Source organism: Hemitrygon akajei, chromosome 2 (genome assembly GCF_048418815.1).
Source record: "Hemitrygon akajei chromosome 2, sHemAka1.3, whole genome shotgun sequence".
NCBI lineage: Eukaryota > Metazoa > Chordata > Chondrichthyes > Myliobatiformes > Dasyatidae > Hemitrygon > Hemitrygon akajei.
In genome coordinates, this window is record NC_133125.1 from 101,641,939 (window position 1) to 101,662,721 (window position 20,783).

Here is a 20,783-nt window from a genome sequence, read left to right on the forward strand (position 1 = left end):
TCGGATTTGCTGACGCTGATATAACGCACATTGCGATTGGCTGGAGAGGCCAAGCTGCGTTTGAATAGGGGCGGCGATGGCGGATGGAGTGGATGGAGTTGATGAAGCTGAGACCCACAGAGTGGTCCACCGGCAGCTGCAGGACATCGTTCTCATTCAGCAGCAGCAGATCGAGAACTTGGTGAGAATTGGCTTTGCTGGTGCTCCGGGCCTGGCCTTCATTCAGCGCAGCTGCCGGCGGTCCACCCTTTCAAGCCTCTGGCGTTTTTCACTTGCCCTCACTGTAGGGGATGTGCGTCTTCCAGAGGTTGTATGGGCGTTTAATAGCAAGGATGCTCCTCTTTCCCCTCTCCACAGCCAACCTGTCGCTATCTCCCCACCCCCCCATCACCCACACTGTAGTAAATGCTTCCTGTTACCCTGTTCCTGTACCTTCTCTGACTTTCCTTTTCCCCTTTCACTCTTCTCCCCACACTCACTCTTTCCATCTCCTCATTCAACCCTGACCCTCTGCACTCATAACTCCACACTTTCAGCACCGCACTTGTCTCCTTTTCTTGATGCTTTGTTTAATTGGCAGTTTTCTGTAATGGGCAGTAAAATATTCTGTGTTGTTAAATTCACAGTCAATAGCAAGAACAATAGATAGATAGATAGATACTTTATTCATCCCCATGGGGAAATTCAACTTTTTTTTCCAATGTCCCATACACTTCTTGTAGCAAAACTAATTACATACAATACTTAACTCAGTAAAAAAAAATATGATATGCATCTAAATCACCGTCTCAAAAAGCATTAATAATAGCTTTTAAAAAGTTCTTAAGTCCTGGCGGTAGAATTGTAAAGCCTAATGGCATTGGGGAGTATTGACCTCTTCATCCTGTCTGAGGAGCATTGCATCGATAGTAACCTGTCACTGAAACTGCTTCTCTGTCTCTGGATGGTGCTATGTAGAGGATGTTCAGAGTTATCCATAATTGACCGTAGCCTACTCAGCGCCCTTTGCTCAGCTACCGATGTTAAACTCTCCAGTACTTTGCCCACGACAGAGCCCGCCTTCCTTACCAGCTTATTAAGACGTGAGGCGTCCCTCTTCTTAATGCTTCCTCCCCAACACGCCACCACAAAGAAGAGGGCGCTCTCCACAACTGACCTATAGAACATCTTCAGCATCTCACTACAGACATTGAATGACGCCAACCTTCTTAGGAAGTACATTCGACTCTGTGCCTTCCTGCACAAGGCATCTGTGTTGGCAGTCCAGTCAAGCTTCTCGTCTAACTGTACTCCCAGATACTTGTAGGTCTTAACCTGCTCCACACGTTCTCCATTAATGATCACTGGCTCCATATGGGGCCTAGATCTCCTAAAGTCCACCACCATCTCCTTGGTCTTGGTGATATTGAGACGCAGGTAGTTTGAGTTGCACCATATCACAAAATATAACGTCAAATGGATTAAAAGGGAGAAGATAATTGAATTATGGCAAGCAGATGTAACTCATACGTTGTAATTCATCCGTTGAAAGTCAGATATCTGTCCAGAATCAGAATCAGGTTTATTATCACTGGCATATGTCGTGAAATTTGTTAACGCAGCAAACAGGTAGTACATAATATAGAAGAAGAAAGTACAAAAAAAGTAAGTAAATCAGTTACAGTATATGTATATTGAATAGATTAAAATCGTGCAAAAAAACAAATATATAAAAAAAGTGAGGTAGTGTTCATGGGTTCAATGTCCATTTAGGAATCGGATGGCAGAGGGGAAGAAGCTGTTCCTGAATCGCTGAGTGTGTGCCTTTAGGCTTATGCACCTCCTACCTGATGGTACGGTGAGAAAAAGGCATGTCCTGGGTGCTGGAGGTCCTTAATAACGGACGTTGCCTTTCTGAGACACCACTCCTCGAAGATGTCCTGGGTACTTTGTAAGCTAGTACCCAAGATGAAGCCGACTAAATCTACAACCCTCTGCAGTTCTTTTGGTCCTGTGCTGTGGAAGACGTCCTGCCTCGCCCCTGTACCGAAGACGCTGCGCCCCAGTGGCTCCAATGACTACAGACCGGTGGCATTGACCTCCCACATCATGAAGACCCTGGAGAGACTTGTTCTAGAGCAGCTCCGGCCTATGGTAAGGCCACACTTAGACCCCCTCCAGTTCGCCTACCAGCCCCGACTAGGAGTTGAGGATGCCATTGTCTACCTGCTGAACCGTGTCTACACCCACCTGGACAAGCTGGCGAGCACTGTGAGGATCATGTTTTTTGACTTCGCCAGTGCGTTCAACACCATCCGCCCTGCTCTGCTGGGTGAGAAGCTGACAGTGATACAGGTGGATGCTTCCTTGGTGGCATGGATTATTGATTACCTGACTGGCAGACCACAGTACGTGCGCTTGCAACACTGTGTGTCAGACAGAGTGGTCAGCAGCGCTGGGGCTCCACAGGGGACTGTCCTGTCTCCCTTTCTCTTCACCATCTACACCTCGGACTTCAACTACTGCACAGAGTCTTGCCATCTTCAGAAGTTTTCTGATGACTCTGCCATAGTTAGATACATCAGCAAGGGAGATGAGGTGGAGTACAGGGCTACGGTGGAAAACTTTGTCACATGGTGTGAACAGAATCATCTGCAGCTTAATGTGAAAAAGACTAAGGAGCTGGTGGTGGACCTGAGGAGGGCCAAGGCACCGGTGACCCCTGTTTCCATCCAAGGGGTCAGTGTGGACATGGTGGAGGATTACAAATACCTGGGGATACGAATTGACAATAAACTAGACTGGTCAAAGAACACTGAGGCTGTCTACAAGAAGGGTCAGAGCCGTCTCTACTTCCTGAGGAGACTGAGGTCCTTTAACATCTGCCGGATGATGCTAAGGATGTTCTGCGAGTCTGTGGTGGCCAGTGCTATCATGTTTGCTGTTGTGTGCTGGGGCAGCAGCCTGAGGGTAGCAGACACCAACAGAATCAACAAACTCATTTGTAAGGCCAGTGATGTTGTGGGGGTGGAACTGGACTGTCTGACGGTGGTGTCTGAAAAGAGGATGCTGTTCAAGTTGCATGCCATCTTGGACAATGTCCCCCATCCACTCCATAATGTACTGGTTAGGCCAGGCATGGGCAAAGTACGGCCCGGGGGCCATATGCGGCCCGTTAAGCTTTTTAATCCGGCCCGCAGAACTTAATGAAATTATATTAATAAACCTTGTTAATGTTTTTTTCCCCGCAATTCTGGCGTTTTCGCCACAACAAAACTAAATCCAGACTTTGATGCGCTGGCCAAAAAAGGGAGACCAACAACACTTCCCACTGAAATTAAAAATAAGTTTCTTCGTTGTGTTATGTAAAAAATGCATTTGAAAATATTTTTTTCAATAAGCCTTATATGTTACATGTCATTTCTGTTAAGTGATGGACATGAGTATTGCGCAGGTGCACGTACGTTCTCAAAATAAAAAATGCGCTCCAGATCAAATAACGCGCTCCGCATACTGGCGCGCTGTCACTGTTCTGTCCTTGTGCTGGTCGTTGTTGAGTTTTGGCACAGGGGACAATTGAATAAGAAGGAGCAGGACAAGTAGACCTGCATCTCCTACCGTTTTTGAAATAAAGACAGTCAGGAGGAGAGTGATGATGGTAATATCTTGAAGGATAACAGAATTTTCAGTGCTTTAAAATAATAACTGTTACTATTAAAAAAAGCTGTATTTTATTCATTTAATTTTCAGTGTTTTAAAAGTCATTTCAATAAATAGCTAAATACCATGGGACTTCAAAGACAGATATTTTGTTGTAATGCATTTGTTCATTTTCAATTGAAATTAAAGCACATGTTTTCTACATATCCCATGATATTTTATTTTCTCTTATGAGGTGTATTACCAAAACACTCCATCCATCTGCTCCTGGTCCGGCCCCCCTGTCAAATTTTAGAACCCTTTGTGGCCCACAAGTCAAAAAGTTTGCCCACCCCTGGGTTAGGCACAGGAGTACATTCAGCCAGAGACTCATTCCACTGAGATGTAACACTGAGCGTCATAGGAAGTCATTACTGCCTGTGGCCATCAAACTTTACAATTCCTCCATCGGAGTGTCAGACACCCTGAGACAAATGTTGAATGTTGAGGAAGGCATCAGGGGGTGCTGTTTTGTGCCTGTTGATCACACTGTTCAGATCATCCAGAGCCCCTTTGACGTTGGACTGATGTAGAATGTACACTACTAGCAAAATGATCACAGAAATTTCCTGCAGCAGGTAAAATGGCCAGCGTTGTGAGGTATTCCAAGTCTGGTGAACGATATTGAGACGTCACCGACATATTTGTGCACCAAGAGGTGTTAATCAAGAGGCAATCACCTCCACCTCTGCTTTTGAGAGACTCGACAGTCCTATCCATACGGTATATAGTGAACCCATCAATCTGAATCGTTGCATTTGGCATGGAAGGGGTTAACCAGGATTCTGTGAAGCAGAGGATGCATGCTGTCCTAATGTCACTCTGCTGCAGCACCCTAGCTCTGAGATCATCAATTTTATTGTCCAAAAACTGTACGTTAGCCAGGAATATAGTTGGTATTTTCAAAAACCTCAGATTTTCTAAACGCATTTGTAGCCCCGAGCGACAGTTATGTTTCCAATGAGAAGTATGGTCACAATAGGCATTATTTCTGTCAGTTTTAAGCAGCAATAGATTGTTCAATCATATTAAAACATCTTTATTAACTGTACAGACCTTGGATGCAGTTGTGATTCTCAGCTGTAACAAGCTGAAACTGGAATGTTTAATTCTATCTATCGAACTGCTCCGCATTGAGTTCGCCCTGAAGGCACCCCGGTAAATTCCTCTGCTTCATTCATTTCAGGAAGTGTCTGTTGTATGTTTAATATTTCAATAATATTTGAGTAATCTTGTGTATACATTGTTTGATTAAGCATTGTAGCTCGTTTAAATCAGGGGTTCCCACAGACACCTTGGTTAATGGTAGGGGACCATCACATAAAAAAAGTTGGGAACCCCTGTTTTAAATAATTTATTATGGGTTATCTGTATAAATACAGTCGGCCTTCTGTATCCGTGGGTTCCGCATCTGCAGATTCAACCAACCGCGGATTGAAAATATTCAAAAAAAAATTTCCAGGAAGTTCCAAAAAGCAAAACTTGAATTTGCCACGTGCTGAGCATTATGCTGAATCCACGCGAATGAAGTGATGTGTAGGCATACCCTGCTGTAGCCTCCCGCCATTTCACAGATCCTCAGTCTCTCTCCAGCACTCGTTGTTTGAGCATTGTTCGCCTCGCATCTCGTTCGTTCACTACTTGTGTGCACCTTCTGTTTCTGTGAATAATGACGCTCCTCCAAAGGGTCATTATTCCCTAAACAATGCAGTATAACAACTATTTACATAGCATTTAGATTGTATTAGGTATTATAAGTAATCTAGAGATGATTTAAAGTATACAGGAGTATGTGCGTAGCTTATATGAAAATACCAAGCCAGCTTATATAAAGAACTTGAGCATCCGCGGGGGTGGGGTGGGGAGGGTTTCCTGGAACCAATCCCCCACAGATACCGAGGGACGACTGTAAGTTAATTGCATACGCCATCATACTACCATGTGATACATGTCTGCCTTACTTAAAGTAAACACAAAGTTAGACTCACATTTTGAACTCTGCTGTCTTCCTTTGAATTAGTAACTTCAAAACATTAAACAAAACATAACAGTGCTTGTGCAAGCTTGTCAAGTTGTGTTTTGACTCCTCTGCAGGTGACATTGCAATAACTCCTTACAGAATGGTTACTTATAATACAATACCAACTTCTTTGAATATAGGAAGAAAAGTGTTTACAGTGGTATTTTGATATTTTTGAGTGTTTATTCTGATATTCTGTTATTCTTATTTTGTGGTATACAGACATACAGCCAATATGATTTTAATATTTTTTCTGTTTTATTTATCTGAAGTGATAACAAGAAGTTGAATTAGAAGGGAAATATAGAAATCTAGAAAAAGTAGAGATTCTGAAATATTCAGCAGATCAGGCTATGATGAAAGAGGCCAGTTAATGTTTCAGGTTAAAGCTTCAATGGAGCTGGGAAAAGATAAAAGACATTTGTCAAGGTGTAAGGAGGGTGGGGGGGGGGGGCAATATATCTGTGTCCACAGTGATATAAACCATGATGCCACGGAGTTAAATCGTGAACAAGACCATCTTGTCAGTGCGTGAATGGGAGCAGTTAGAGAGATCATGGACAGAAGAATGTAGGAGTTGTGAAAAGTAGAGCCAGAATTCATGCCTAGCAGATCAGGCTGAAGGGGTCCTCCATTCGTATATAGGAGAGTAAAATACAACTGACAAGCTGAGCCAATATCACGGATACATGACTGATAGAGACTGAAATCAGGTTACTTAAAGCTGGATAATTCAATATTGTCCAGAAGCCTACAAGGTGCCCAGAGAGAAGATGAGGTGCTGTTCCGCAGACTGGCATTGGGCCTCGTAGTAACATTGCAATAAGTCCCATTGCACGTCTGAGGAACAGCAAACTCAGACTAATTAGATTATTAGGACACTCAGTCCTCATTTATTGTCATTTAGTAATGCATGCATTAAGAAATGATACAATGTTCCTCCAGTATGATATCACAGAAACACAAGACAGACCAAGACTAACTGACAAAAACCACATAATTATAACATATAGTTATAGTTCATGGGTTTGAATAGGAGTGTAATGGAGGATTGAGGTGACAAGCATCAGAAAGCTCAGGGTCGCACCGTGCAGGCTGAGCACCGGTGTTCTGCAAATCGATCACCCAATGTTATCCATGTTGTGAAAGTCATCTACAATATATTAGATTGGAATAAATAAATCTTCCAGGGATCCCAACAGTCTTTCAAGATTATTTATTATAAAATAATTTCCTCAGGTTATCATCTTGATGACTATTCGACTGTACTTGGATTTAATGGTTTCATTCATTCATTATGTGCCATGTGACATGGGTGATCATGTTCTTTCCATGTCCATGATTGTTCCTGTCAATTTTTCTACAGAAGTGGTTTGCCATTGACTTCTGGGCATTGTCCTTCCGAGACTGGTGACCCCAGCCATTATGAATACACTTCAGAGATTGTCTGCCTGGCATCAGTGGTCCGATAACCCAGACTTGTGATATGCAGCAGCTGCTCATATGACCATTGCCTGCTCACATGGCTTCACATGACCCTGATTGGGGGGGTTAAGCAGGTGCTACACCTTGCCTAAGGGCGACCTGCAGATTAGCGGTGGGAAGGAGCGCCTTACACCTCCTTTGGTAGAGATTTATCTCCACCCCACCACCCCTAATGCTTTATTTCTGTTATTTAGCTAGGTTGCAGCTCCAACTTCATTCAAGGAATCTGTGCTAGATTCTCCATTTAAACTGCTAAAAGAAACATAACAACAAAGTATTCCCCCCCCCCCCCCCCATGATTTGAACTTATTTGTATTGTTATTGACTTGGCATTTATTAGTACAGCAGGGATGAAAGAAAGCATCAAGGATTCTTTGTTTCAATATCAAATTTTCTTAATGTTCTAAAGTATATTCTCTATTTAGATAAAGGATGGAGAAGAAGAATCAGTAAGCAAAAAGATGTATGAAGATGTTGTGAAAGAATTGGAGGTGAGAACTTTTAAACAAATACAGAAGAACCATTAACAATGTAAGTATATTTTTATATTCATTTTCTGTACTAGTGGACTCGTCCATTATACAGTAAATACATTATTATATGTACCTACCACAAATTCAGGTAAAATATTGATCTTCACTGACCATACTATGGTATTTTTCAGCTGTGTGTAAAATACTGTTTTGAATTTATTTGTAAGGTATAATGCCTTTCTTTACACCATAAGACATTGGAGCAGAATTAGGCCATTCCATCACAGCTGATTTACTATTCCTCTCAACCCCACTCTCCTGCCTTCTCCCCATGACCCTTGATGTCCTCATTAATCAAGAACTTATTAGATTCCACTTTAAATATACCAAATGACTTGGCCTCCACAAATGCCTGTGGCAATGAACTCCACAGAAGCACCACCCTCTGGCTAAAGAAATTCCTCCTCATCTCTTTTCTAAATGGACAACCCTCTATTCTGAGTCTGTGCCCTCTTTCCAAGACTTCCCCCACTATAGAAAACATTTTCTCCACATTCACTCTTTCTAGGCCTTTCAATATTCAACGGGTTTCAACGAGATCTCCCTTCAGTCTTCTAAACTCCAGTGAATACATGCCCAGAGCCATCAAATGCTCCTCATATGTTAACCCTTTCATTCCCAGAATCTTTCTCATGAACCTCCTCTGGAACCTCTCCAATGCTAGCACATTTGTCTTAGATAAGGGGCCTAAAACTACTCTCAATACTCCAAGTATGGTATGACCAATGCCTTATAAAGCCTCAGCATTACATCCTTGCTTTTATATTCTAGTCCTCTTGAAATGAATGCTAATATTGCATTTGCCTTCCTTATCACTGACTCAGCCTGCAGGTTAACCTTTGGGGAATCCTGAACAAGGACTCCCAAGTTCCTTTGCACGTCAGATTTTTCAATTTTCTTCCCGCTTAGTAAATAGTCTTCACCTTTATTCCTTCTGCCAAAGTGAATGACCATACACTTCCCTACACTATATTCCACCTGCCACTTCTTTGCCCATTCTTTCAATCTGCAGACTTCCTGCTTCTTCAATACTACCTGCCCCGACACCTATCTTCATATCGCCTGTAAAACTGGCCACAAAGCCATCAATGCTGTCATCCAAGTCATTGACATATAAGGTGAAAAGGCACAGACTCAACACCAACTCCTGTGGAATGCCATTGGTCGCTGATAGTCAACCAGAAAAGGCTCCTTTTATTCCGACTCTGTGCTTCCTGCTAATCCGCCAGCTCTATCCATGCTAGCATTTTTGCTGTAATACCAGCAGCTCTTAACTTGTTGTGCAGTCTCATGTTGGCACCTTGTCAAAGGCCTTCTGGAAATCTATGTAAACAACATCCACTGACTCTCCTTTGTCTGTCTTTCTTGTTTTTTCCTCAAAGAATTCCAACAGATTTGTTAATGCAAGATTTTCCTCTTAAGGAAACCATGCTGACTTTGCCTTTTTTTAATCTTGTGCCTGCAAGTACCCGGAATCTCATCCTTAATAATGGACTCCAACATTTATCTAACCACTGGAGTCAGGCTAACTGGCCTATATTTTCTGTTTCTTCTGCCTCCCTCCCCTGTTAGAGAGATGAGTGACATTTGCAACTTCCCATTCCTCTGAAACCATTCTACAATCTAGTGATTCTTGAAGGATCATTACTAATGCCTCCACAATCTCTTCAGCTACTATTTTCAGAACACTGGTGTGTAGTTCATCTGGTGCAGATGACTTCTCTAGCTTCAAAGCTTTCAGCTTCCTACACACCCTCATAGAAATAGCATCTACACTAATTTCTGCCTCGTATGATTGAATTTCTCTTTGAAGAGCATTTACTGCCAGAAATGAAACAAGCTATTAATTTCTATTCAGTATAAGAATGTCTTGAATGGTGCATTAAAGGGATTGTAATATATGGTGCAATAGAACCCCCCCCCCCACAGTAATCATATTACATAGTGCCAATCTTGCATCAGTTGTACCTTGCAAAAGGAGTCAATCACATCATGTTAAATCTGAAACACTTACTTACAGGATGAAAGACTTGAACATGCTAAAACAAAAGCACTACTTTCCAAGGAGACTGAAAAACTGCAATTTGCACTTGGTGAAATAGAAGTTCTCATGAAACAGCTGGAGCGGGAAAAGAAAGCCTTTGAAAATGCGTAAGTTTTTGTTTTTACCTAGGTATGTACTTCATGAATTAATTTATATGCTATATGAATGCCAGTCAAAGTTTTCTTCGTTAGAGGTACCATGGCAATTTTTTGGTGCAGATTTTTGAAAGGTATAGAATCCATCATGCAGGAGCTGGATTTTGTTTGTTTGTTTGTTTCTTTCTTTCTTTCTTTATTTTATTTAGAGACACAGTGTGGAACAGACCCTTCTGGACAAAGTGAGCTGTATCACCCAGTAACCCACCTATTTAATCCTAGTCTATTCACAATGACCAACGAGCTGTATCACCCAGCAACCCACCTATTTAACCCTTGTCTATTCAGAATGACCCAATGAGCCATATCTCCCAGTGGTCTATCTATTTAACCCTAGTCTATTTGCAATGACCCCACGAGCTGTATCACCCAGCAGCCCACCTGTTTAACCCTAGCCTATTCACAGTTACCTTACTAACTGGTACGTCTTTGGAATGTGGGAGGAAACCCGCGTGTTCACGTGGAGTGCATACAAATTCCTTATGGGCCAATGTCCGATTTGAACTCTGACACCCTGAGCTGTAGCAGCATCAGGTTAACAACTACGCTACCATTGTGCCTGTTGTAAGTGCAGTCCTTATTAAAGCATTGGATATTTTATGCTTGTATGAGCTCAAATACTGAGCAACTGCAATTAAACTTGATGGGGGTGGAAGTGTGAAAGGGGGTGTGGGAGTCGGTATCTACTGAGCCCATATGAAGAACCTGGATTATTAGTTTTACTGTTTGCAGTGAAATCAATGCCATCTCCTAACAAAATTTGACTAACATTTACAAATAGGAATTCTGAAACAATGGAAAGAAATCCATTGTAGTTACAATTTAAAAGGTTAGGAAAGGAATTGGGGAAACCGCAATAGAAATACAGTGGATTCTGGTTAATTGGACCATTGGTTAATTGGGGCAGTCGCTTATTTTTGACGACTCCTAAAGAACAAAACCTAATTGAGAAAATTGCCAGAGTCAATTTTGTTTATTTGGGACACCATGCTGCTTAATTGGGACTGGAGAGTTATTTATTTATTGAGATAGAGTGTGGAGTAGGTCCTTTGAGCCCTGCTGTCCATCAATCCCCCAACTTAATCCTAGCCTAATCACAGAACAACTAACCTACCAACCGGTATGTCTTTGGACTGTGGGAGGAAACCAGAGCACCCGGAGGAAGCCCATGCGGTCCCAGGGAGAATGTACAAACTCCTTACAGACAGCGGTGTGAATTGATCCTGGGTCGCCTGTACTATAAAGTGTTGTGCTAACCACTACACAACCATTCTGCTCCCATTTCTAACTAGTATCAGTGGTGCACTTTTGTGGCCATTATTTGTTACACAGTGTTTAGAGAGACATTTTTAAATGACGTTAGTTGCATGTGTTTGTGTTCAAAAACAGTGATTTTTGTCACTGATAGTTGATGAGAAATAAACAGTAAGACAATTCGGAACTGTTTTGCTAACTGCAGTTTTAAGCATTCAGACTTAGGGATGCCAGAAACAGCCGGGAGTGAAAATGAAATGATTTCACTATTTCAACAAGTTAGGAATTACAAAGAATTTGAAGGTATCAGTGATCATCTTGAATGTTACAATTAAAATAAAGATTTGGAGCAAGCAATTGTCAATAGCATTGTATGAAGGCAGTCCATTATCTGTTCAAATGTATTGATCTGGATGTGTCCCAATCAACCAGAAACCACTGTATTTGCAATAATGCAACTTTTACGTTTGCTGTCCTTGTATCAGTGTCATACTTTGCTAGTTAGAAATATTAAATGATTGAAAATTTGCTTCCTAATCACAAATTGCAAGGAAAGTGTATCTGAGTGAATGGTGTTTACCTCACTGCTGACCCAGGATTTAGCTTAATGAAGTGATTTGAACTGGAATTTAAGAGAGATTTCCTTAGGTACTAGTTATTTCTTGTGTTGCAATTTTGAATGAGGCACATGGAGATTAGAGAGTAGATGTAACAGATTTTATTCCGCACTAGTAAACACAAAGGTTGACCTGGTGGGAGAATCTTAAGGAAGAATCTCCCTCCCTAAATTCAAAGTACATTAAATTTTTGTACCCATTTAGACCATAAGACATAGGAGCAAAATTAGGCTATTCAGCCCACTGAGTTGGCTCCACCATCCTATCATGACTGAGTTATTAACCCCCTCAAACCCATTATTCTGCCTTCTCTCCATAACTTTTGACATCCTTGCTAATCAAGAACCTATTAACTTCTGCTTAAGTATACCCAATCACTTGGCCTCCACAGCTCACAATAGCAATGAATTCAAATTTTAAAAGTTCAAAGTTAATTTATGATCAAGGTACATGTATGTGTCACCATATACAACTGGATAGAGTGGATGTGGAAAGGTTGTTTCCTATAGAGGGGGAATCTAAGACCAGAGAGCACAGCTTCAGAATGGATGACCATCCATTTAGAACACAGATGAGGAGGAATTTCTTTAGCTAGGGGTTGGTGAATCCATGGTATTCGTTGCCATAGGTGGAAGCCAAGGTGTATTTAAGGCAGAGATTGATTAGTCAGGACATGAAAGATTATGGGGAGATGTCAGGAGAAAGTGGTTGAGAGGAAAATGGATCAGCCATGGTGAAATGGCAGAGCAGACTCGATGGGCCAAATGGCCTGATTCGCGCTTATACTTTATGGTCTTGTAGTCTTATACAACCCTGAGAGTTATTTTCTTGTGGACAATCTCAGTAAATACAAGAAACCTAATAGAATCAATGAAAGACCGCACACAACAGAATGAACAAACAGCTAATGTGTGTTTAAAAAAAAAAGAAAAAAAAAGCAAACTCTGCAAATAGAAAAAGAAAGAAAAAAAAAAGTAAGCAATACGTATTGACAACAGGAGATGAGTCTTTGAAAGTGAGTCCATAAGTTATGGGAACAGTTCAGTGATGGGGCGCGTGAACTTACCCCTTCTGGTTCAACAGCTTGATGGTTGTGGGGTAATAGCTGTTCCTGAACCTGGTGATGTGGGTTCTGAGGCTCCTGTACCTTCCCCCTGATGGCAGGAGTGAGAAGAGAGCATGGCCTGGATGCTGCGTTCTTGTGACAGCTATGCTCGATGATGGGGAGATCTTTACCCATGATGAACTGAGCCATATCCGTTAATTTTTGTTTAGATTTCCTGTTCAAGAGCATTTATATTTCCATACCAGGCTGTGATACAACCAGTCAATATACTTTCTACCCATGTCTTTAGAAGTTTGTCAAAGTTTTAGATGACATGCTAAATCTTTGTAAACTTCTAAGAAAGTAGAGGCGCTGCTGTGCTTTCTTCTTAATGTTACTTATATGCCCGACCCATGATAGATCCTTTGAAATGATAACACTGAGGAATTTAGAGTTGCTGACCCTCTCCACTTCTGATCCACTGATGAGAACTGGCTGGTGATTCTCTAATTTTTTCCTCCTGAAGTGAATTCACAGATTCACCACCCTTTTGCTAAATAATTCTTTCTCAGCTCTGTTCGAATGGGCTATCCTTGTATTCTGAGGTTGTGCCCTCTGGTCCTAGCTTTCTCCACTATAGGAAATATTCTCTCCATGGCCACTCGATCTAGGCCTTTCATTATTTGATAGGTTTCAACGAGATCTCTCTTCTCCCCCCCCCCCCCCCCCCAATTCTTCTCAACTCCAGCAAATACAGACCCAGAGCCATCAAGTGCTCCCCCTACATTAACCCTTTTATTCCTGGGATGATTCTCATGAACCTCCTTTGGACCCCCTCCAGTGCTGGTACATCCTTTCTTAGAAAAGGGGCAAAAAACTGTCCACAATACTCTGAAATGCCTTATGAAGCCACAGCATTACATTGTTGCTTTTGTATTCCAGTCCCCTCAAAATGAATGCTAACATTGCATTTCCCTTCTTTACTACTGACTCAATTTGCAAATTAACCTTTAGGGAATCCTCCGCTAGGAGCAAATTTACTGTTTAAGTGCAAAGGTAACAGCAGGTAATTGAAAGTGATTTCATTAGTTAGAATCACATGGGTTTGGGTGTGGGCAGTTGTTCCCATAGCATTGAACTGTATGTGTATAATGGAAGCACATTATAAATGACAAGACCAGCTCTGAGTATTCAAACATCTTTGTTGGGAAAGTTAGTTCACTTGATTGTTTAAACACTTTTGAAGATAAATAACCCTTTGCACCCAAAACATCTTTGTTTTAACTACAGTATTTTGACTGATGACACTCAAGGACATGTGCATTCTAGGATCAATTGACAAATATGACAAATAGCCAGCCTGTACTTTCACTGATTATATCAGTGGGTTTTGATGTTGTCCAATTAATAAGCCCTAATGATCTATTGTGTTCTTATATTTGTGTTACAATGGCACAAAGCTCAGGAGGTCTGATTTCTAATGGGTAGTTCCAATGCCCTGAGGAATCTATTGTATTGCTGGACATCACATTATTTAAGAACCTTTGTACTCAGTCATTCAAGAGATTGTCTTGTCATTTTTCCAAAGCATACCTATTGAGTTGTCATGTGATGTTCAAAATGAAATATACAGCTAGTAGCCTGTTCTCTTCACTCTGCTGATACAGCTCTCTTTGTAATTTCAGGACCACTTACTGCTTTTAGGTTACATTTGAAAACAGTTTGAAAGCAAGCTCTTTTTATTGATGGCTACTACACTTTAACCTCTGATTGTAGTTGCTCTCCCTTACACCTAACATCATGACACATAATCTCCACAAATGTTCACTGAGTAACCAAGTAAAGGGAATCTGGTCCACTGAGCATTCTAGCAATATCTGTTTTTATTTCAGATTTACAACTTCTTCGTATGTATTTGCTTTTAATTGTGTAAATTGTTTAAATGTAATTGTATGTTCTAAGTTAATCTTATATCAATAAGTTATTTTCATTGCTCTTTGTAATGCAGTTACCTCTATTTTTATATTTTATAAAGACTGGCAAGTGTTAAAAACAAGGCATTGAAGGAGTTAAACAAGAATGACAAGTTAAAAAGCAAATGCAATGGTGAGTCATACTGATTTCCCAGTTAGGTGCTTCATTTCTTTCCAAAGTGTGATGAGATGCATATCCATTAGTTGAATCCAACAATTACGTGTATAGTAGATTTTTTGAAAGATAATTCAGTTTAAAAACATGATCATTAATATTTTATTCCAGATGTTGAAAATCAAATAGAAAAGCAAGAAGATATTTTGAGTAGCAAAGAAGATCAGATTAAGGAACTTTGTCATCAACTTGCCAAGCAGAAGGCTACATTGAAGTATGTAAAACGTTTGCTGCAAGGGCTTCAATTTGTTGTGATAGAATATGTTTTTAATTGCAAAGAACTGATTTTTGTGTTTTGTGTTTAGACAACAGGTTACTGACTTCGAAATAGAGAAACAGCAGAATGCATATATAGAACATGTACTGGAAGGAAAGAAGAGGAAAGCACATAGAAAGTTCCATCATGCTTCAAAGTAGTCCTGTGTACATAGACTTGAAGATATTTCCTCGCATTACAGTATCATTTTCAAGTTGTCGCACTTTGGTGAAACTGATGCTCTTAGCAAAGAGTTGCCTCCATAGTTTAACAGTACACCATGGGAACAGACCCTTCAGATCATGGTGTCTGTTCTGATCATGATGTATTTAAACTAATTTCAACTGTTTGCACATGATTTGTAAGCCATCATTCCTTGCCTGTTTATGTATCTGTCTAAAATCCTCGGGTTTTGGTGGTGTATGGGGTTGATTGGCATCCAGGGCGCTTTCACTGTGTGCTGCGTCTGCGAGGCTGAGTCTGGCGGCGCCTTGGAAGTCCATAGCGGGGGTATTCCCTTCTGTCGCCTCCGTGGGATGACGAGTCTATCAGGACCTAAGGACTTGTGGAAACTGTGTGGTGGTTTCTTTTGAATTTATAGTCTTTTAACATCTTTGGACTATTTTTTACTGTGCCCATGGTCTGTTTTTTTTCCTCAATTATGGTATTATCTGCACTGTTGTAACTATATGTTAACTATAACTATATGTAACTATGTGGTTTTGTGTAGGTATTGTAGCTTTAGTTTTTGGTTTGTTGGGTGGTAGAGTTGGTCTCCTGACTTGGTGTGTCTGGTGGATTTGGAGCTCCTTTCCGGGGAATGCGCTAAGATGGTAACGTGATATTAATACGCAGCAGCCTCTCCAGACTCTGGATTGGGGATTCCCAAACGTTATGTAGATTTTCTGGTGTAGTCTGTTTTGTCATGTGCTCTTGTGATATCATTCTGGAGGAATGTTGTTTCATTTTTTAACTGCATTGCATTTGTGGTTTCTAAATGACAATAAACCGAAATTCAATTCAATTCAAATGTTACTATCATGCCTATTTTCACCACCTCCCTGGCAGCTGGTTTCGAGCAACTACCATTCTCTGTGTAGCTTAAAAAAGACTTTCCATCAAGATCGCTTTTAAATTTTTACCCTCTCACCTTAAACTCATTTCCACTCATATTTAATTTTTTTTTGTTCTCCCAAGAGCGGCAAATTCTGACTATTTACCCTATCTCTGCCTCTCATAATTTTATACATTTTTGTCAGGTTACCACTACCTCACCAAGGGCTGTTTGGGGCTCTGAATGGTGGTGAGGGAGGAAGTGTAGCACTTGTTCCACTACCAAGGGTAAGTGCCAGGAGGGAGATCAGTGGGAAGGGACGAATGGACAAGGGAGTCTTGTAGGGAGTGATCCCTGTGGAAAGCAGAAAGTAGGGGAGAGGGAAAGACGAGCTTAGTGGTCAGGGCATCAGGGATATGGTGAGGGCAGGTGTATGGGGTTGATTGGCATCCGGGATCAGCCATGATGAAATAGCAGACCAGGCTCAATGGGCTGAATGGCCTAATTCTGCTCCTATGTCTTATGGTCTTATTCCAGAGAAAACAATTCAAGTTTATTCATCCCCTCTCCATACACTAATAATCTCTTACTGCCTGTTATGCCACTGGCATTTAGGGCAGCAATGAAGTTAGGTCCTCCATCTTTGTCTGTTCATACTGTTGCACACAGATAAAGAAGGATTCTTCATTGCTATTTCTGTAACTTTTTTTTGACCATTCAGGGTTGTTAGCTCTGAGCTGAACCTCAAACCTGGAGGACTGGTGGACCACTCTTCGTCTGGCCACTACCCTTTGACTTGTTTGGCATGGGTGACCCTACCAAGAGCCAAAGCTCAAGGCCCTGACTTTAGGGCTTTGGGACTTTAGGACTTTAACTCTCTGGGTCATTGAGCTTACAAGCCCTATGGCAATGTTGTGATCCTCTTTAAGGAATAATTCATAATCCAGGCAAAATCTTGGTGAAACACGAGGAAATCTGCAGATGCTGGAAATTCAAACAACACACACAAAATGCTGGTGGAACACAGCAGGCCAGACAGCATCTATAAGGAGAAGCACTGTCGACGTTTCGGGCCGAGACCCTTCATCGGGACTCGTCTTGGTGAACCTCATTTAAGCCCTAGCCGAAGCTTCCACATCCTTCCTATAATGTGACAACCAGAACTGTATGCAATACTAGCCAAAGTTTAATACAGCTGCAACATGATTTCCCAACTTTTATACTAAGTGTCCCATCTGCTAAAGGCAAGTTTACTTTTTTACCACTCTACTGCAAATTTCAAGGAGCATATTGAGTTCAACCATCTTTGAGAATGTGGATGTTCTTTGAGCCACTTCTTCCCTTTGTTGTTCAATTATCCATGGTTCATGGCTAGATGTTGTGAAACTAGACTTTAGATCAGATATGTTAATTATCCGATTGCCTAGCTATGTAAACTGCATGGTTAGCAGAAATGTAGTTCTTTGTGCAGTTTCACCAGGTCTGCATCTCATCACTTTTAGATCTGAAAATTAAAAACCCTGAATTTCAAGTGTTGGAAATATGGAACAAAAAGCAAAAAATGCTGGAATCACTCAGCAGGATTGTTTGGTATATATGCAGAGAGAAACAGTTAGTGTTTTAAGTTGAAGATCCTTTGTCAGGAATTAGATATGTCAAGTCCCTATACGCTTCTAATTGAATCAGGATTGATCTTTTGGCTTGAATAATTTGACTGAAGGCTGCGATATTATAGGTTCTATGTAGCAGCGATAATCCACAGTGCTTTACGATGTCAAGATTTAAATGGCTAGATTAGTTCTGAATTCATCCTATTTAGCATGGGTTTGTACTGCCTTATACACGACAGTAATATGCAGAGTGGACTTTCCAGGGATTGCATGATGGTCACTCCTACCACTGGTGAACGATCAGATACAACTATAACTGGTAGGTTGGTGGGAAGATTATAAAATGGGTGTATCACAGAACCTGAGTGCTATATTTCATAAGACATGTCTACCTCCTCTTTCAAAATTAAAGGTGTGCCTTCGTTTGGATTCTTTCACAGCCTCTGGCCAAAGAGTTTCTCAGTCAATGAAATGTGAGAAATTTTGATAAGATAAAAATAGGGACACAATAATTTCTGCTGGGCAGTTAAGTAGAGGCTATAGAATTAAGATCATCACTGGAGCAGGAAAGCAGAATGTTAGGGGAAGCATTATTTATGTCATGAAAACTAGATTGTAAAATACCTTATACAGCTGGAGGTGGGGAATACATTATAAAAATAATGTAGGGGTCATGCATCTTGTTTTCTATCTGCATTGTATTCTGTGTTGTGTATTTATTATTGTAGTTATGTGGGTGGAGGTTTGGTAAAAGCGAAGGGAATAACTTGCGTATTTGTGTTTTGTTCTGGACAGTTAGGTTCTGGGGACCACCGGGTGTCATATCTTTTGTTGACTACTTAATTACATTGCTTCAAGTTTGGATGTTTTGCTAGTTGCTAATAAAGGATCGGGTACAGTTTACACGGCAGCAGCAGCCTTGCAGATCTGGTGCTACTTTAGTTTTTAAATTTAATTTTAAGGCACAATTAGGGTTTAGAGTATTGGGTAATAGAGTGACTATCTACCATCGCCAGATACTGCTGCAATACAGAGATCGCCCAAAAACAACCCTTTGTAGCGATGTACTACATACAGAGCTAGAGACAACGACATGCAGTCGGTAAGTCGTTTCGAGACTAATTTATTTAAACTTCGCTGCGCTGGCATTTAATCCCTAGCGCCCACCCTCTCCGGGCGGAAATGACGTCAGAGGTGCATTACCAAAGTCTCCCCCTGCGCGCTGGCTATTTGTGAGCCGGTTCGCCTGCGCAGAAAGTGGGTCGCCACATAACCCCACACCCCCAGAACCGGCGATACACCCCCCAATGTCCACAGTCTGGATCAGCCTCTGTGCCGCGGCGCCTGAACCTCGACCGGCTGCACCAAGTCCACATGGGCTGGTTTGAGTCGGTCCACCGTGAAAACCTCCTCTTTCCCCCCAATGTCCAGAACGTACGTGGACCCGTTGTTGTTGATCACCTTGAACGGCCCCTCGTACTATCGCTGTAGCGGTGCCCGGTGTCCGCCCCTTCGTACAAACACAAACTTACAGTACTGCAGGTCTTCGGGTACATGGGTCGGGGTCTGTCCGTGCTGTGAAGTCGGTTCCGGGGGCCAGGTTGCCGAGCCTTTCGCGTAGCCTGTCCAGGACTGCTGCGGGTTCTTCCTCTTGCCCTCTTGGGGCTGGAATGATCCAGATTATACAGATTAATATGTGGCTGAGAGGATGGTTCAGGAGGGAGGGCTTCAGGTTTTTAGATAATTGGGCTTTGTTCCAGGGAAGGTGAGATCTGTTCCGACGGGACGGTTTACACCTGAACTGGAGCAGTACTAACATTCTTGCAGGAAAGTTTGCAAGTGCTGCTCGTGGGGGGGTTAAACTAAATTTGCATTGGGCGGGGATCCAGAATGTGAGAGAGGATAGTGAAATGAAGAATAAAGGACAGGTGGGGACTACACGGTTCCGGAATATTAAGTGTGCAGTAGAGAAAGGTGAGGCGGAACAAGTGATAAGGAGGACACATGTACAGAGGGATGGTCTGACGGAACATGGAGTTAAATGTGCAGAAAGAGTTAGTAAATTTAGGAAGGACAACAAAATTCAAGGGGCGTATAGCCTGATGGGAGTTCGGGGAGCCGTGTTAAGCACAATAGGCAGCGATTTAAACAGAGAGAGCAGAAATGGGCTAAAAATTCTATATCTGAATGCACGAAGTGTCAGAAATAAAGCGAATGAGCTTGAAGTTCAGGTGCGAATGGGTAACTATGATGTTGTTGGGATAACGGAGACATGGCTGCAGGGAGATCAGACCTGGGAAATGAATGTATGAGGGTATACGTGCTATCGTAGGGACAGAAATGTGGGCAGAGGGGGTGGGGTGGCCCTGTTGGTGAGGAATGAGATTCAGTCCTTTGCAAGGGGGGACATAGGATCAGGAGAAGTAGAGTCTGTGTGGATAGAACTGAGGAACAGTAAGGGCAAAAAGACCCTAATGGGTGTTGTCTACAGGCCCCCAAACAGTGGTATGGATATTGGGTACAAGTTGAATAGGGAGTTAACATTGGCGTGTGGCAAAGGTAATGTCGCAGTAGTTATGGGGGATTTCAACATGCAGGTGAACTGGGAGAATCAGGTTGGTGCTGGACCCCAGGATAGGGAGTTTGTAGAGTGCCTACGGGATGCATTCTTGGAACAGCTTGTATGAGAGCCAACCAGGGACAACGCTATTCTGGATTTAGTGTTGTGTAATGAACAGGATTTGATAAGCAATCTTGAAGTAAAGGAGCCATTAGGAGGTAGTGACCATAATATAAGTTTTTATCTGCAATTTGAGAAGGATAAGGGCAGATCGGAGGTGTCAGTGTTGCAGTTGAACAAAGGAGACTATGGAGCCATGAGGGA

The 20,783-nt window shown here is 41.8% G+C and overlaps 1 protein-coding gene across 1 annotated transcript; it reads left to right on the forward strand.

Annotated features, from left to right (window-relative positions):
* Positions 1 to 58: 58 nt before the first annotated feature.
* LOC140714730 (spermatogenesis-associated protein 24-like) lies at positions 59 to 16,254 on the forward strand. The gene is made up of 6 exons (XM_073026251.1): positions 59 to 181; positions 7,609 to 7,674; positions 9,737 to 9,867; positions 14,867 to 14,937; positions 15,091 to 15,193; positions 15,285 to 16,254. Exons 1-6 carry the CDS (start codon positions 77 to 79, stop codon positions 15,394 to 15,396), a joined length of 588 nt encoding a protein of 195 aa, XP_072882352.1. The 5' UTR covers positions 59 to 76; the 3' UTR covers positions 15,397 to 16,254.
* The last annotated feature ends 4,529 nt before the right edge of the window (positions 16,255 to 20,783 follow it).